General features: G+C 38.2%; 1 protein-coding gene across 8 annotated transcripts in view; it reads right to left on the bottom strand.

Annotated features, from left to right (window-relative positions):
• ERC2 (ELKS/RAB6-interacting/CAST family member 2) overlaps positions 1 to 13898 on the bottom strand; it is an 833583-nt gene that overhangs the window by 210234 nt on the left and 609451 nt on the right. For 6 of the 8 annotated variants that reach the window (XM_078853606.1, XM_078853608.1, XM_078853610.1 and 3 more), the window contains 2 exons: positions 9681 to 9828; positions 8356 to 8475 (listed from right to left, as the gene is read on the bottom strand). In XM_078853606.1, coding sequence (XP_078709732.1) covers positions 8356 to 8475; positions 9681 to 9828 — 268 coding nt within the window. The remainder of the gene's footprint in view (positions 1 to 8355; positions 8476 to 9680; positions 9829 to 13898) is intronic. The other 2 variants (XM_078853612.1, XM_078853613.1) reach the window with 1 other exon arrangement.

The raw sequence follows: 13898 nt of genomic DNA, 5'->3' as shown, positions 1-13898 counted from the left end.
GAGTAATACTTTTCATTTCTATAACATCTTCCACCTGAGGAACTTAAAGAACTTTACACACATTAATTTAATTTATCAACAACTCTGTGACATAATTAATTGCTGTCTCCATTTGACTAATGAGGAAACTGAGACAAAAAAGTCATTGAGGGCCAAATTTTAAAGAGCGTACACAAAAGTGCATTCTGCTTGCAAGTAATAAAGCGGGATAAGATTGCAACTGGTGATCTCTGCAGAGGATGTAAGAAAGTAACACTTGGTATTTTGTCCCCTCATTCCCTAAAAATTAGGAAAATTAAATCCGATGAAGTAGCATTAATGTACCATTATAGTTGCAAAATGCAGACCCCAGGCGTCTGAAATTCCAAAAAATTATGTTTTGAACTACAACAGTAACTTGGTCACATCACACATTTGTAGCAATTTCTATTCCTGTTTTCCTTGTTAAATGTAAATATACTATTACTATTTATATTTCTGATACATAAAATATACGGGATGTATGCAATATAGCTGAATGAATGCTGCAAGAAAAACCCTAATTTATGGAATTTCCTGACTTGAGTTCTTGATTTCACCCCCTTAATGTCACATTAACACTATTTGTTATGTACTTAAGATGTATAATGCAACATGTTTCTTTCATTTTTCTCTGGTGTTGCTGTAAGCACTATTTGCACATATACCAGCTCTAGCTCATAGTAAGAAACACTTCCATAGATTGCTTGAAAGAGAAAACATTGCTAGCAATTAACATTGTTGCGATATTACAGGTTCCTTGATTGGTTCTCACACTGTTTGTTCCATCAGCAATATGTTCATGTGCTGAAATATGAAGCAATGAACTAATAGGTTAGAGAACACTGCCAAACACCAGTTTTGCCTCTGGCCAGAGTATCCCATACACCTGCAGTCTCAAAAATGTTGGAAAGGTTTCTAATTTCTTGTTTGGAGAAGAAGAACAAAATGCTCTCAAGGAGTTGGAAAACCTCTCAATTTGGCCAATTCCACTTACGTTTTTGGCTGAACATCCCAAAAGCGTAAAGAGACAACTGGGAAATTTACTCACAGTATCTGAGATCAGGATAAATCAGGAACATTGAATATCTTCTGTTCTTAAAAAAAATCCCTTGAGTTTTTTTTTAATAATGGGCTTTAGGTTAATTATTTCATGAAGGGTTGCATCATTGTACAAATGTCACTAACAATAACTATCTCTGAATACTCAAAAGGAATCCTTGCTAGGATGATTAGACATATTATACAAGCAGTCAACCACAGCCCTAGTGGTGGGTTAATACTTTATTTCTGAAAGCTCTTTTAAACCTCACACAAACATTGTGTTTGAGGCCTATCAAGCATTCATCATTAGTATACACATGTAAAACACTCAGAATGATCCTAATTGTTCAGTTGTTGGTGTTTCACTGTGCTTCACTTTGATTTAAACTCCTACATAACGAATATTTGGTTTCAGCTCTATAACAACTATCTATAATTCATTGCACTTAAATGGTGGCATCTGCCAGCCAAAGATCTCAAAGTGCACCAATTGGGTGAACATTATTATCCCTGTTTCTGCAGATAGGTAAATTGTGTCACAGAGAAGTTAAGTAACCTATCTACAGTTATCAAAACTACATAATACAGAGAGACCTGTTATAAACAAATGCATCTTCTGGAACACAGACATTCACTGGTCTTTTAAATGGACTATCTCAGCAAGATTCTGTGTGTGTATTACACATTTTATGACGAGTTCAGGCATAAAATAATATCTTGATCTTCAATATGTGTCTCCATTCATATCAGTCCATAGATTTGCAATGTGTTGTAATATTCTCATTTGTTTATGCAAACACTTACTTTATTTCAAGTATTTAGGGTGTCGCTTGTGTTTCTTGCATGCAAGGAAACATGACAAGCTATTGCTTCACAACTCAGAAGGGGTATGCCTATGTGGGTTGGGGTTCCATTCACTGCCTAGCATGGCAAATGCTACATTTTTGTAGAGGTCTAGCAACTCCTGCTGCTGAGCTAGTATGATTGGAAGCATTAAGTCTGCACTACCACTGGAATACTTTGACTAGTCAGAGAGACAGCCCACCACATCGGTCTAAGAGCCACAATTTGGCCCTATATATTTAAAAAAACCACCAAAGATGTGAAATTTGCAGTGAAGTCCTCTAAGCATAAATATTCTATACCTTGTTTTATTTACTTTTAGTTTAGCTTGCACTTACGATTTGCTTTGCCAACTGCCACTTTCATCACAAATCAGTAAATTTGTCAATTGAAAAAAATTATTATTGAACTGATAGAGATATTTGAAAAGACAACGCACAAATCTTTCTTTTAAAATGTAGCCTTTATTTTTATCATTTGATTTTAAAGCATGGTTATCACCTAAAAAGTGAATATGGAAAAACAGATTTTGCAAGTTGGGTGTCTATTGACTTTCAACAGTTTCCAAAGCAAATTTTACTCAATTTACAAACAATATTAGGTGTTTCTAATTGCAAAATCAAATTGGAATCTGAAAGTCAAACTGAGTTCTTTCTGACAGCAGGTAAAATTCAGAGAGTGTACAAAATCCATTTGAGCAAGATCGCTTTATTTATTTATTTATTTACTGTAACTGTGTTTGAATTTTAATGGGTTTTAATCTCTTCCTCCTAGCCAGGATGATGATAAATAATAAATAATACTTATTGATAATAATAATAATAATCCCACAACCCTAAATAAATAATTTTTAAAATTAAATATTAGAACAGATATTAACAAGGGCGTTATGCACATAAGGCCCACCTATTTCACACACATAATTAGTGTGACAGTACATGTATGGGGAGGAGGAGAGCAGACCTGAGCACTGAAAGAACAGGTTAAGGACTATTTAGAAAAGCTGCACATGCACAAGTCCATGGGGCTGGATCTAATGCATCTGAGGGTGCTGAGGGAGTTGGCTGATGTGATTGCAAAGCTATTGGCCATTATCTTTGAAAAAGCATAGTGATTGGGGGAGGCCCCAGATGATTGGAAAAAGGCAAATATAGTGCCCACCTTTAAAAAAGGGAAGGAGAATCCGGGGAACTACAGCCTCAACTCTGTCCCTGGAAAAATCATGGAGCAGATCCAACATGGATTCACCAAGGGCAAGTCATGCTTGACCAACCTGATTGCCTTCTATGAGGAGATAACTGGCTCTGTGGATATGGGGAAAGCGGTGGATGTGATAATATCTTGATTTTAGTAAAGCTTTTGATACAGTCTCCCACAGTATTCTTGCCAGCAAGTTAAAAAAGTGTGGATAGGATGAATGGAATATAAGGTGGATAGAAAGGTGGCTAGATTGTCAGGCTCAACAGGTAGAGATCTAGGGCTCAATCCAGTTGGTAGTCGGTGTCAAGCGGAGTGCCCCACTGGTCGGTTCAACATCTTCATTAATGATCTCAATGTTAGGATGGATTGCACCCTCAGCAAGTTCACAGATGACACTAAGCTGGAGGGAGAGGTAGATACGCTGGAGGGTAGGGATAGGGTCCAAAGTGACCTTGACAAATTGGAGGATTGGGCCAAAAGAAATCTGATGAGGTTCAACAAGGACAAGTGCAGAGTCCTGCACTTAGGATGGAAGAATCCCATGTACTGCTACAGGCTGGGGACCGACTGGCTACACAGCAATTCTGCAGAAAAGGACCTGGCAGATGACAGAACAAGGAGAAATGGTCTCAAGTTGCAGTGGGGGAGGTCGGGGTTGGATATAAAGAAAAACTATTTCAGTAGGAGGTTGGTGAGGCACTGGAATGGGTTACCTATGGAGGTGGTAGAATCTCTATCCATAGAGGTTTTCAAGGCCCAGCTTGACAAAGCCCTGGCTGGGATGATTTAGTTGAGGTTGATTCTGCTTTGAGGACAAGGTTGGACTAGATGACCTCCTGAGGTCTCCTCTAACCCTAATCTCCTATGATTCTTCTATGATTCTACATGCAAATAGTGGAATTATACATGCAAATTACCATAATCAATCTGCTTGCACAATTTTCTGTTGTTTTTTTTCTTGGTTTTGTTTTTTAATTGAATATGTTCTTAAACAGTATGTAAAATTTTGAAAGCATTGTGTGTGTGCAACTATATGTCTTAAAAAAAAAACCCTGGCCCTAATTATGAGTTATGTAGAAATGTGCTTTTCTGAAGTATTGCAAACAGACAAATACTTGCACTGAAGACGACATATGGATGAAACTTCAATGAAAGAAAAGGGTGCAGCTGGCTAAACTGTCATACATGGGAAGTAAATGTTTTTCTCCAGTTTTTTTTTTTAACTAAGAATTGACTTGGTTATAACACAATTGAAAATAAAAGCCATTAAATAACGTTAAGGTTATGACACAGACTGACAAAAGGAAGGAAATTCATCGTTAAGGTGGAAGCATAACATATGGCCTCTGAGGCACAATGGGGCTGATTAAGAAAGCTGTTCAGGTGCTGCCCGGTTATGCCTAGCTATTGAAAACCATATGGTACTTTTCTCCGTCACAGGGGAATTTCTGTGCTTTCATCAGTTTGTGGTACACCCTTAATGTTCTTTTGAAACTATCTTGCAGAAGTGTTGTAGAGAGCCAATCTGCTTCCATCTGAAGTACTAAATACACCATGATGCTTTAGGACTCTATCACAGCAATTAGAGCAGTTTATCACAGTGTAAGCCTGTGGTAAATCCAGACACATTTGCATTTAGGCAATTCAATCTCAGTGTAAATCTGCGATGCATTACAGCACTGTGATAGAATCTGTTTTTCTGGCGTTAATCCAATCACAATAAAACTCTATGAGAAACCTCAATACATTGGGTTACTCCACTGAGTTTAATAGAGTTGACCTCTTGAACTGTTAAAACACAATAATAAAAATCTACTACATACTGTCCCATATCTCTTTAAATATGAAGCAGATCTTGGATGCCTATATGAATACACACTGTGGGAGTACCAGATCCTGCTGTAAAGTGTTTTCGGCAGCAGTAGGCGAATTTGCAAATGTTTAGATGTTCCTGCCAGATAAGCACCTAGACATTTTAAATCAATCTTCGGAGATGCTAAATATTTTGAGGTCTCCCCACCAAAGTTCTATGACCCTTCCCTCACACCCTACCTCCATAGACCCAACCCAGATCAGAACATATTGGGAAAACTCCTCGGCCCTCTCTCCTGCTGGCAGAGGTTTTAGGAGGGAAGCTTCAGCATTTTCTCCCTATCAAAGAATCTGGGGATCTCATCCCCATCAACAGGACTGTCCCCTGTTCCCCCACTAAAAACTTGAGATTTCAGGAGGATATTCCATGGCTCCTCATACGAATCATTAAGATTCGTTGGGAAAGGCAGGGGGGAATTACAGTCCTCCTTCCTATCACCCTCTATGGTTTTCCCTGCTCCCAGGGCAGATTTCTTTGATGGAAGTTTAGGATCTCTGTGGCCTATCAAAGACAGGAATTTCCTAAATGAGACACTTCAACTTCCCATCTCCATTAAAAACAACAGGAGTTTCCAGAGAGACGTTACTGTGGCCTTCCCTACCAGTAGCATCAGGACTTTCTGAGACACTGCAATCATTCTTCAGTGATAGTATAGCAGACTGGCATGCTAGGTTCCACATCTCCCAGTGCACAATGTTGTTCACTTTGAGGCTTCACCATTTGTGATGTCCCAGAATGAAATGTGGTTTGGAGACTTCAGAACACAAGAGTTTCTCTCATGTGTTATGCATTCTGGGCTGCCACCGGAGCAGACAACAGCAGGGCCAGGGAATGTTTGCAAGACTGAAAGAAAGAGACCCCAGCCTTAGAATATGGCAACAAAAGCAGAAAACTAATGAAACAGGTCTGAGATATATAATGGTGCATCTTGAACTTTGGTCAAAGTTTCAGGACAGTTTTTATTTAGGCTGAGCTGATTTGCCTATAGTTGATGCTTTCAAAATAACAGCTGATTCAAACAGTATTTTCTTAAGTCAGCCACAAAAAGGCCAAATAAATTTCTATAGTTTTAAAAGGATAAACCATCTCCTGACAGAGAGCCAGATTATTTGCTTGCTAAAGTTACTAATCTTTGAAAACAGAGATGTAAATGGGAGTGCTAACTGTAATATCATTTTGGAATCATTACAAATCAGCTATTCTGTTTTAAATAGGAGATTGGTAATTATCCCCTGGTACCTGATTCATACCACATGTCAGTATCTAGAAGGGATATGGGAGGGCTGCTGCTTTTATTACATGACTATTGTTTTCTCTTTTGGAGCAGTAATAGTAAAATGTGTCTAACTGGAAGGTAAAATGAGAGGCAGTTCAGCAGAGAAGAGTAAAAAGTTAGCGTTCATTAGACCAAAACCTGGAGAGCAGCACAAAGGTTCCCATTGGAAGGTATAAAAAAGAAGGGAAAAAAGAAACATTTCTATTTATACTGGCGCACAATAGAAAGTACCAGTGTGGCATGAGTGTTATGAAGAAACCTCCTGCAAAATAATTGATATAACTGGAACATTGTAGATCATGCAGCAATACAATATGGAGATAAATCTGTTTCATACATATTCTTTGCTACCCAAGCTATGGCTGAATTCCTGTACAGGAAATGAACACAGTACCATAAAAGGCAGAAGCTGAAAACTCCCTGTGAGCAAAAGACAGTCTAGGCACTGGAACCATTAAATTACCCATTTCTAACCTCATTTGCTCTCACCTACTGATGTCTCTTTGTGAAATAAAAAAAGTCTACTCTTTGTTCTGCTAAAGAGATTCTCAGCGACACCTCTTCAGTCTATTTATAGTGGGTGCCCAAGCAAACCTGTCCCCACATTACCACTCTCACTGCAGCCTCACTGATGAGGAAGCTTACTCTGAGCTAGTATGGGGGGTGGGGGGAGTTGGTCACTTCAAGGACTGACCTCCTCTACGCCCCCCATGGGCACCCAGCTTCCTTGTGGGCTTGAGAAGGGGTGCTCCTTGGCTGATTGGCTAGACAGAGGAGTATAGCGTAAACCTATTAGCTCCTGTGCACCCAATGGGAGGTCTTACAGGCCTATCGCCCTGCTTGAGATGCCAGCCTGTGTGCCTTGAATGAAAAAGCTCCCTCACTCGGGACTAGAGTAGGACTGGGTTTTGGAACCTTGCTATTTGGCATCATATAATCACCTTTCTGCTCTGGAAAGGAATATTTCCTTCCAGATTGGTCTGGGCAGGGTGTTTTCGTTTTATTTTTTGTTAGTTTGGTTTTTTTCGTTTTGTTTTGTTTTGCCACCCTCTCTTCTCAGGCAACAGGGATAGGTTAGCTTGTAAAATTAATGTTGTCACTACTTGGCAGATGCCCATCATAGTTAATTATTCAATAGGGTCTGGTTCCCCTGATAAATCAGAATTGGAAGCAGATTAGGAGAAGGCATCTCCTAAAAAAGATGGGGAACAGGGTCAGGGTTTCTAATGTCCAATACAGCAAGGAGACCACCGCCTTTCCCTATACCCTTAAATCTTGCATGAGGAGAGGGTAGTGGTGACCAGCAATGAGGACTGATATCAGCCCTCCCCCAGATCACACAGATTACAGAAGGAAGGATGACCTACACTGGACAAGTTATTTTCAGAGGATTCCCAGATGTTTTACTTAATAAAGTTGCAGCCTAGTTAAGCCACATTCACGGTATTTTCTTTTTCTTCTTGAGATGTCCAGGACAATAAAATGAGGTAATTTTGTCATAAATTTTATGTGTATTAAAGCTGTAAGTAGTGAAGTAGCATGTAGTACTTGGTTAAGTTTCTAATCTAAAATATCCAAAATAATGCTTCTCTTCTTCTTGCTTACATCTGTTCCTACATTGTGGCTGAAGGAAATTATGGATGTTTTGCAAACTTCAGAGAAATCAGTTGAAGAGAGATACTCCAATAGGTGTATAGGTATCTACAGTGCATTTCAGAAATATCCTTGATGGACACTGTAAAGGTACGGTGCTCTATTGTTTCACTCTTCAGTCAGGAAAGATGAAGGAGAAGGAAAGAAGGAACTTATCTGAAGTGGTCACAGGAAATATCTAATATCATCTAACAAAAAGAAAGAAAGAAAGAAAGAAAGAAAGAAAGAAAGAAAGAAAGAAAGAAAGAAAGAAAGAAAGAAAGAAAGAAAGAAAGAAAGAAAGAAAGAAAGAAAGAAAGAAAGACTACCATTGTTTGAATCCATGCTGCTTGGCTGCAGCATGGAAAATCCTGGGATCAATAAGTGAAAAGAATGAAAAAGCACAAATGTTGATGTATCTACTGGGTATATGGTATTGGCTGAAATGTCTCCTAAATAGCTGACTGACCTGAGACATATGTGCATCATGGCTGGAACCCAGGTACTTGGCAGCAATGTCTGTGATGAAGTCAGCATCACAAATGGATGATATGTTCATGCTCAGGGGCTGTTTCCTATTTCTATAGACCTGTGGGAAAAAGCTATAATGATTAGGTGCATGAGGTCAGAGCTATAGGGAACTTAGCTAAGAAGCAAGGGTTTTCCTTAATTTTCTGTTGCTGAGTGAATGAAAATCTACAGTATGCAATGTATGGTTCAGAATAAAGAATCATAACATTGTCTAACTACAGTATTAACATGGCATGCTCACCTGTGAAATGACCCACTGATTGATTACTTTGAGAGGCTGAAGGGACTAGCATGACTTTGCCTTGTGATATTTTCCTGCTTCTCAGGTAACAATCACAAAACTCAATGATGACACTACCAAACAAAGGAAAACACCAAATACAACACTATCTACCAGTCACAATCTGAAAACATCCTTCTCATCTCTTCGCTCAGCATTACTAGAGAAGGTGTTTGACAACATGCTCATATGACACACGACACAGATAGTTACTACTTAGGTTATCTGAGCATCCTTCCCTCATTTACTTGCTATTGAGCCTATAGTACCTACAAGTGCTGTGACAAAATAGAGAGCAGTCAGTGTACAATGTGTGTTCACATTATTGAAATTAGTCAGTGAAGATGTCCGTAGATACTGTATGCTGTATCACATATACATCTACAGATGTCCGTAGATACTGTATCACAAATGGTGATTTTCCTCATTTGTAAGATAGAAAATAAAATGACATTTACAGAGTTTTTCATATAGCAAAACTTATTTCTAGAGCCTATAACTAAGCATTCATCTGCTACAATGTATTTATAAAAACAAAGATAAAAGTATTTTTATTAATTTTGGGGTTTGTTTTAATCACAATTATGATTTCCAGATAACCTCTCAGAAAACATGGAACCTTCTGAACAAATAACTACTTACTACAAATGTACACATATCTAAACAGGTTTGAAGCGATGCATCTGCTCTTTGATGTCTTTTGTGATAATGAAGGTGGCAGCTTTTATGGAAGAGGGAAAACAGAAAGTGTGTTGGCCGCATATAACATGAGCCAAGCAAACATGCATCTAAATACTAAACAGCCATCAATTAAGTAATAGTACGGCAACATTTACACTATTCTTACCCTACCTTGCACAGCTGCTGATACAAGATAGACTTGGCTTGAAGACTTTCAATATGAGGTTAGAATAAAACAGTGAAAATGAAAATACCACCAAGCCGCAGCCCCCAACAGAAGAGTAAAATGAATGTTCTCCCACCTGTTGTTTTAACTGATGTACTAATCTGTCTTTCTCTCGTTTAAGAGCCATTACTTCCTCTTGAGTCTTCTTCTTCTTTGAAGCAGACAGTTCAAGCAAGGCTATGTTTGCATCTTTTTCACTGATTGCAGCAAGCAGTGCTTCCTGCCTGATAAAATAAAATTAAAAAATGCTATTGTTTCTCATTTAAATAAATCAGAAAACACATCGGAATATTTCTTGTAAGTGATAATTGAAAAATCATTTATACTTTGAGTAGTCATCCAGTTGCAAACTGTGGCAGGTGTCATGAAATCATGAAAAGACTATGTGCCAACAAATTAAGAGAATGGGCTCTCTCTTCATCCAAATATTTCACATGACATTTAGCTGAATACATGTAGTACATTATACAATGCAATTTTTAGAAACGTTTCTTTGAATTCTGTCATGTTAGAAACAGTCTTGGGCATATAGTTTTAAAACACACTTTGCTTAATCCAAGTAAACTTGTCACTAAAAATTCATATTAGAAATATCTAACAAGAAAGACTTAAATGCTACAAATTAAATATATTTTTCCAATCAGTTCTTTGTCTCTGCCTCCTGGAGATTTAACCACACAAATGACAGGTCTCTGGACCTCCCTCTCATTTACTCAATATTTTCCTATTATTTATAAGCATCAAGCAGGATCTGTTTTTAAATTATCAGTGAGTACCATAATACAAGAGTAATTTCTGGCAAAAAGTGAAAATGATGAAACATGGACTTCAGGGTTACTCCCTCTCCTTCTCTCACTCCTCCTTCCTCTTAATCCATGCTTTGGAGCCATTTGCATTTGCCAGCCATGGCATTAATTAAAATAATCCTGCAATGGAGATGCAGGGAGTCATGAAGGGATGTGGAAGGATCTTACTCCCCCTTACATTCCCAAGCATCCTTGAAGTCAAGACAGCAATCTTTCTCTTAGTTTCTTAAATAAGAAGAAGAATGTATTAGATTTGTGTAATGTGTGCAATGAGAGAAACAAAATATTCCAGCTCAGAAAAAACACATAGTATATAAAAGCTTTCAGAATAGCATACATTATGGCTTAGGTCTTCCTCCAGAAATACGTAAGATCAATCATGAGAAAAAATAAACACAGATAAATGAGTCATACATTAACCCTAAACTCCACCTGTTAATAGCTGTAAGAATATGGCTCATGAACTTCATACAGTCAAGGTAAGCTAACAGGCTGGAATTTTTATGGCCTCCAAGCTTACCAGCAAAAATGTCAAGAGAGCTATATCACTTTTATTTCAAAGTTTCTAATGTATTAATGTAAATATTTAGAGGACAATATTTCTGGTGGAGCCAAAGAAAAACAACCCATATATTCTGCTCTCAAAGGTATGAGATGTGGATTAATTTTAGATAAACAATTGCATTTTATACATAGACTTAAAATTCTCATTTATTATTCTGCCTGTTCATTATAATCAAAGTTTCTTTGTTTTTAATTCTATTTTTTACAAATCATGCATAGAAGGATGCCATATTTCTCCAACAGTCTTTGTTTAAGTACAAAGTGACATTAGAAAGCTTAGTTTTATAATTATTATTAATCACAAAATATGTGATTACATGAAACTAGCTAAGCTTAATGATTTGATTCTTCAGTTGATAACAGACATTTTTATTACCATACATAACTAAAATTACAAGCAAAAATTGGCCATAATGTCCTATGGTTTTTGTTAACTAAAAGAATATTTCTGAAATAGTCAGTTTTTTTCATTAGCTTCCATTGAGCAACCAATTTTTGTCAGTATCTTGAACAATCCTTTAAGACGGCTTTTGCTGTATTAGTCTTGCTTTCAGGACAGCTAGAATAAAAATGTGCACTGCTTTACTACATTAATGCTAATGGGCTCAAAGCCATTTTATTATTTGTTGCTATTAAAGTAGATACATCAGATGAATATCAAGTTATACCATACCTAGAACTTCTAATAGGAAGTAGAATATATAATCACTGTTTGGATGTGCAGTTGCAAAAGTTCACAGAATGGTCAGAATAAAAACCTAACAAACGCAGGCTGAGTACGGACTAGATGGCCATATGGCTGATTTTCCAGTGGTTCTTAAATCTGGTTAAGTTAGAAATTAAGATATGTAGATACAGTTGCATATTCTCTAGTAGGTTTCACTTTATATATTTGCCAGCTGGTGGATTTCAAATTTTCAGTTGCTACATTGTCATATTTTACTAAGTGTAATACAGAGTTTACCCAGCTGTAAAAGAAGAGGACTCTCTCAAAGAATCATGTGGAGAATGAAAATGTTAGGTCAACATGAAGGGATAATTTTTTTGTCAACTGCTAAGGAAACTAAATAAGCTGCTGTAGTGAATCTTTATATTTCCTCCAGAATTAAACTGGTAGTGAGGCCCCAAATCTGAATAGAGAGCAAGGGCAGTCACAGGTATTGGTAAATCTGGTAGCATTCAGACAACTGACACTTAGATTTACTCATATTTGTCTTTATTTTTCTACCTGCCAAAAATGCCATATGTACTTGAGACCATAGAAGTGTGTGGATTTGTAACACTATACAACCCCACTTTTAAGAAGCAGATGGGTACACAAAAAATCTTCTGAATATCAAGGGAGCAATCCAAAAAATGTTGCCAAGTCTGCACTCTGGGTCCTCCAACTCAGTGGACACCCAGACATGCAGACCTACAGCAGTGTTTCATAACCAATGGCTTATGTCCCCCACATACACACAGGGGTATGAAAGGCAATCTAAGGGGGTTGCAAGGCACTGACAATTTTTTACAATCTAAAAACCCCAAAAATCTTGATCCCCAACTCCCTGCATACCCTTGCTCTCAATGTCAATTATTTTCTGTCAACCTCTCAAAACATGCACAAAAAATACAGGGTTAACATTAAAAGAAAAGGAGTACTTGTGGCATCTTAGAGACTAACAAATTTATTTGAGCATAAGCTTTCGTGAGCTACAGCTCACTTCATCGGAAGCATGCAGTGGAAAATACAGTGGGGAGATTTTATATACACAAAGAACATGAAACAATGGGTGTTACCATACACACTGTAACAAGGAGGGGGGAAACATTTTGTAGTGATAATCAAGGTGGGCCATTTCCAGCAGTTGACAAGAATGTGTGAGGAACAGTGGGCGGGGGAGGGGAATAAACATGGGGAAATAGTTTTACCACCATCAACCTCAGCCTGGACCAGTCCACACAAGAGATACACTTCCTGGACACTACCGTGCTAATAAGCGATGGTCACATAAACTCCACCCTATACCGGAAACCTACTGACCGCTATGCTTACCTACATGCCTCCAGCTTTCATCCAGACCACACCATACGATCCATTGTCTACGGCCAAGCTCTACGATACAACCGCATTTGCTCCAACCCCTCAGATAGAGACAAACACCTACATGATCTCTATCAAGCATTCTTTCAACTACAATACCCACCTGCTGAAGTGAAGAAACAGATTGACAGAGCCAGAAGAGTACCCAGCAGTCACCTACTACAGGACAGGCCCAACAAAGAAAATAACAGAACACCACTAGCCATCACCTTCAGCCCCCAACTAAAACCTCTCCAATGCATCATCAAGGATCTACAACCTATCCTGAAGGACGACCCATCACTCTCACATATCTTGGGAGACAGGCCAGTCCTTGCTTACAGACAGCCCCCCAACCTGAAGCAAATACTCACCAGCAACCACACACCACACAACAAAAACACTAACCCAGGAACCTATCCTTGCAACAAAGCCTGTTGCCAGCTGTGTCCACATATCTATTCAGGGGACACCATCATAGGGCCTAATCACATCAGCCACACTATCAGAGGCTCGTTCACCTGCACATCTACCAATGTGATATATGCCATCATGTGCCAGCAATGCCCCTCTGCCATGTACATTGGCCAAACTGGACAGTCTCTATGTAAAAGAATAAATGGACACAAATCAGACGTCAAGAATTATAACATTCAAAAACGAGTCGGAGAACACTTCAATCTCTTTGGTCACTCGACTACAGACCTAAAAGTGGCAATTCTTCCACAAAAAAACTTCAAAAACAGACTCCAATGAGAGACTGCTGAATTGGAATTAATTTGCAAACTGGATACAATTAACTTAGGCTTGAATAAAGACTGGGAGTGGATGAGTCATTACACACAGTAAAACTATTTCC

The sequence above is a fragment of the Lepidochelys kempii genome, chromosome 7 (assembly GCF_965140285.1).
Source record: "Lepidochelys kempii isolate rLepKem1 chromosome 7, rLepKem1.hap1, whole genome shotgun sequence".
NCBI lineage: Eukaryota > Metazoa > Chordata > Testudines > Cheloniidae > Lepidochelys > Lepidochelys kempii.
Note: the sequence above shows the minus strand (reverse complement) of the source record. Positions and strands in the feature narration are given on the sequence as shown.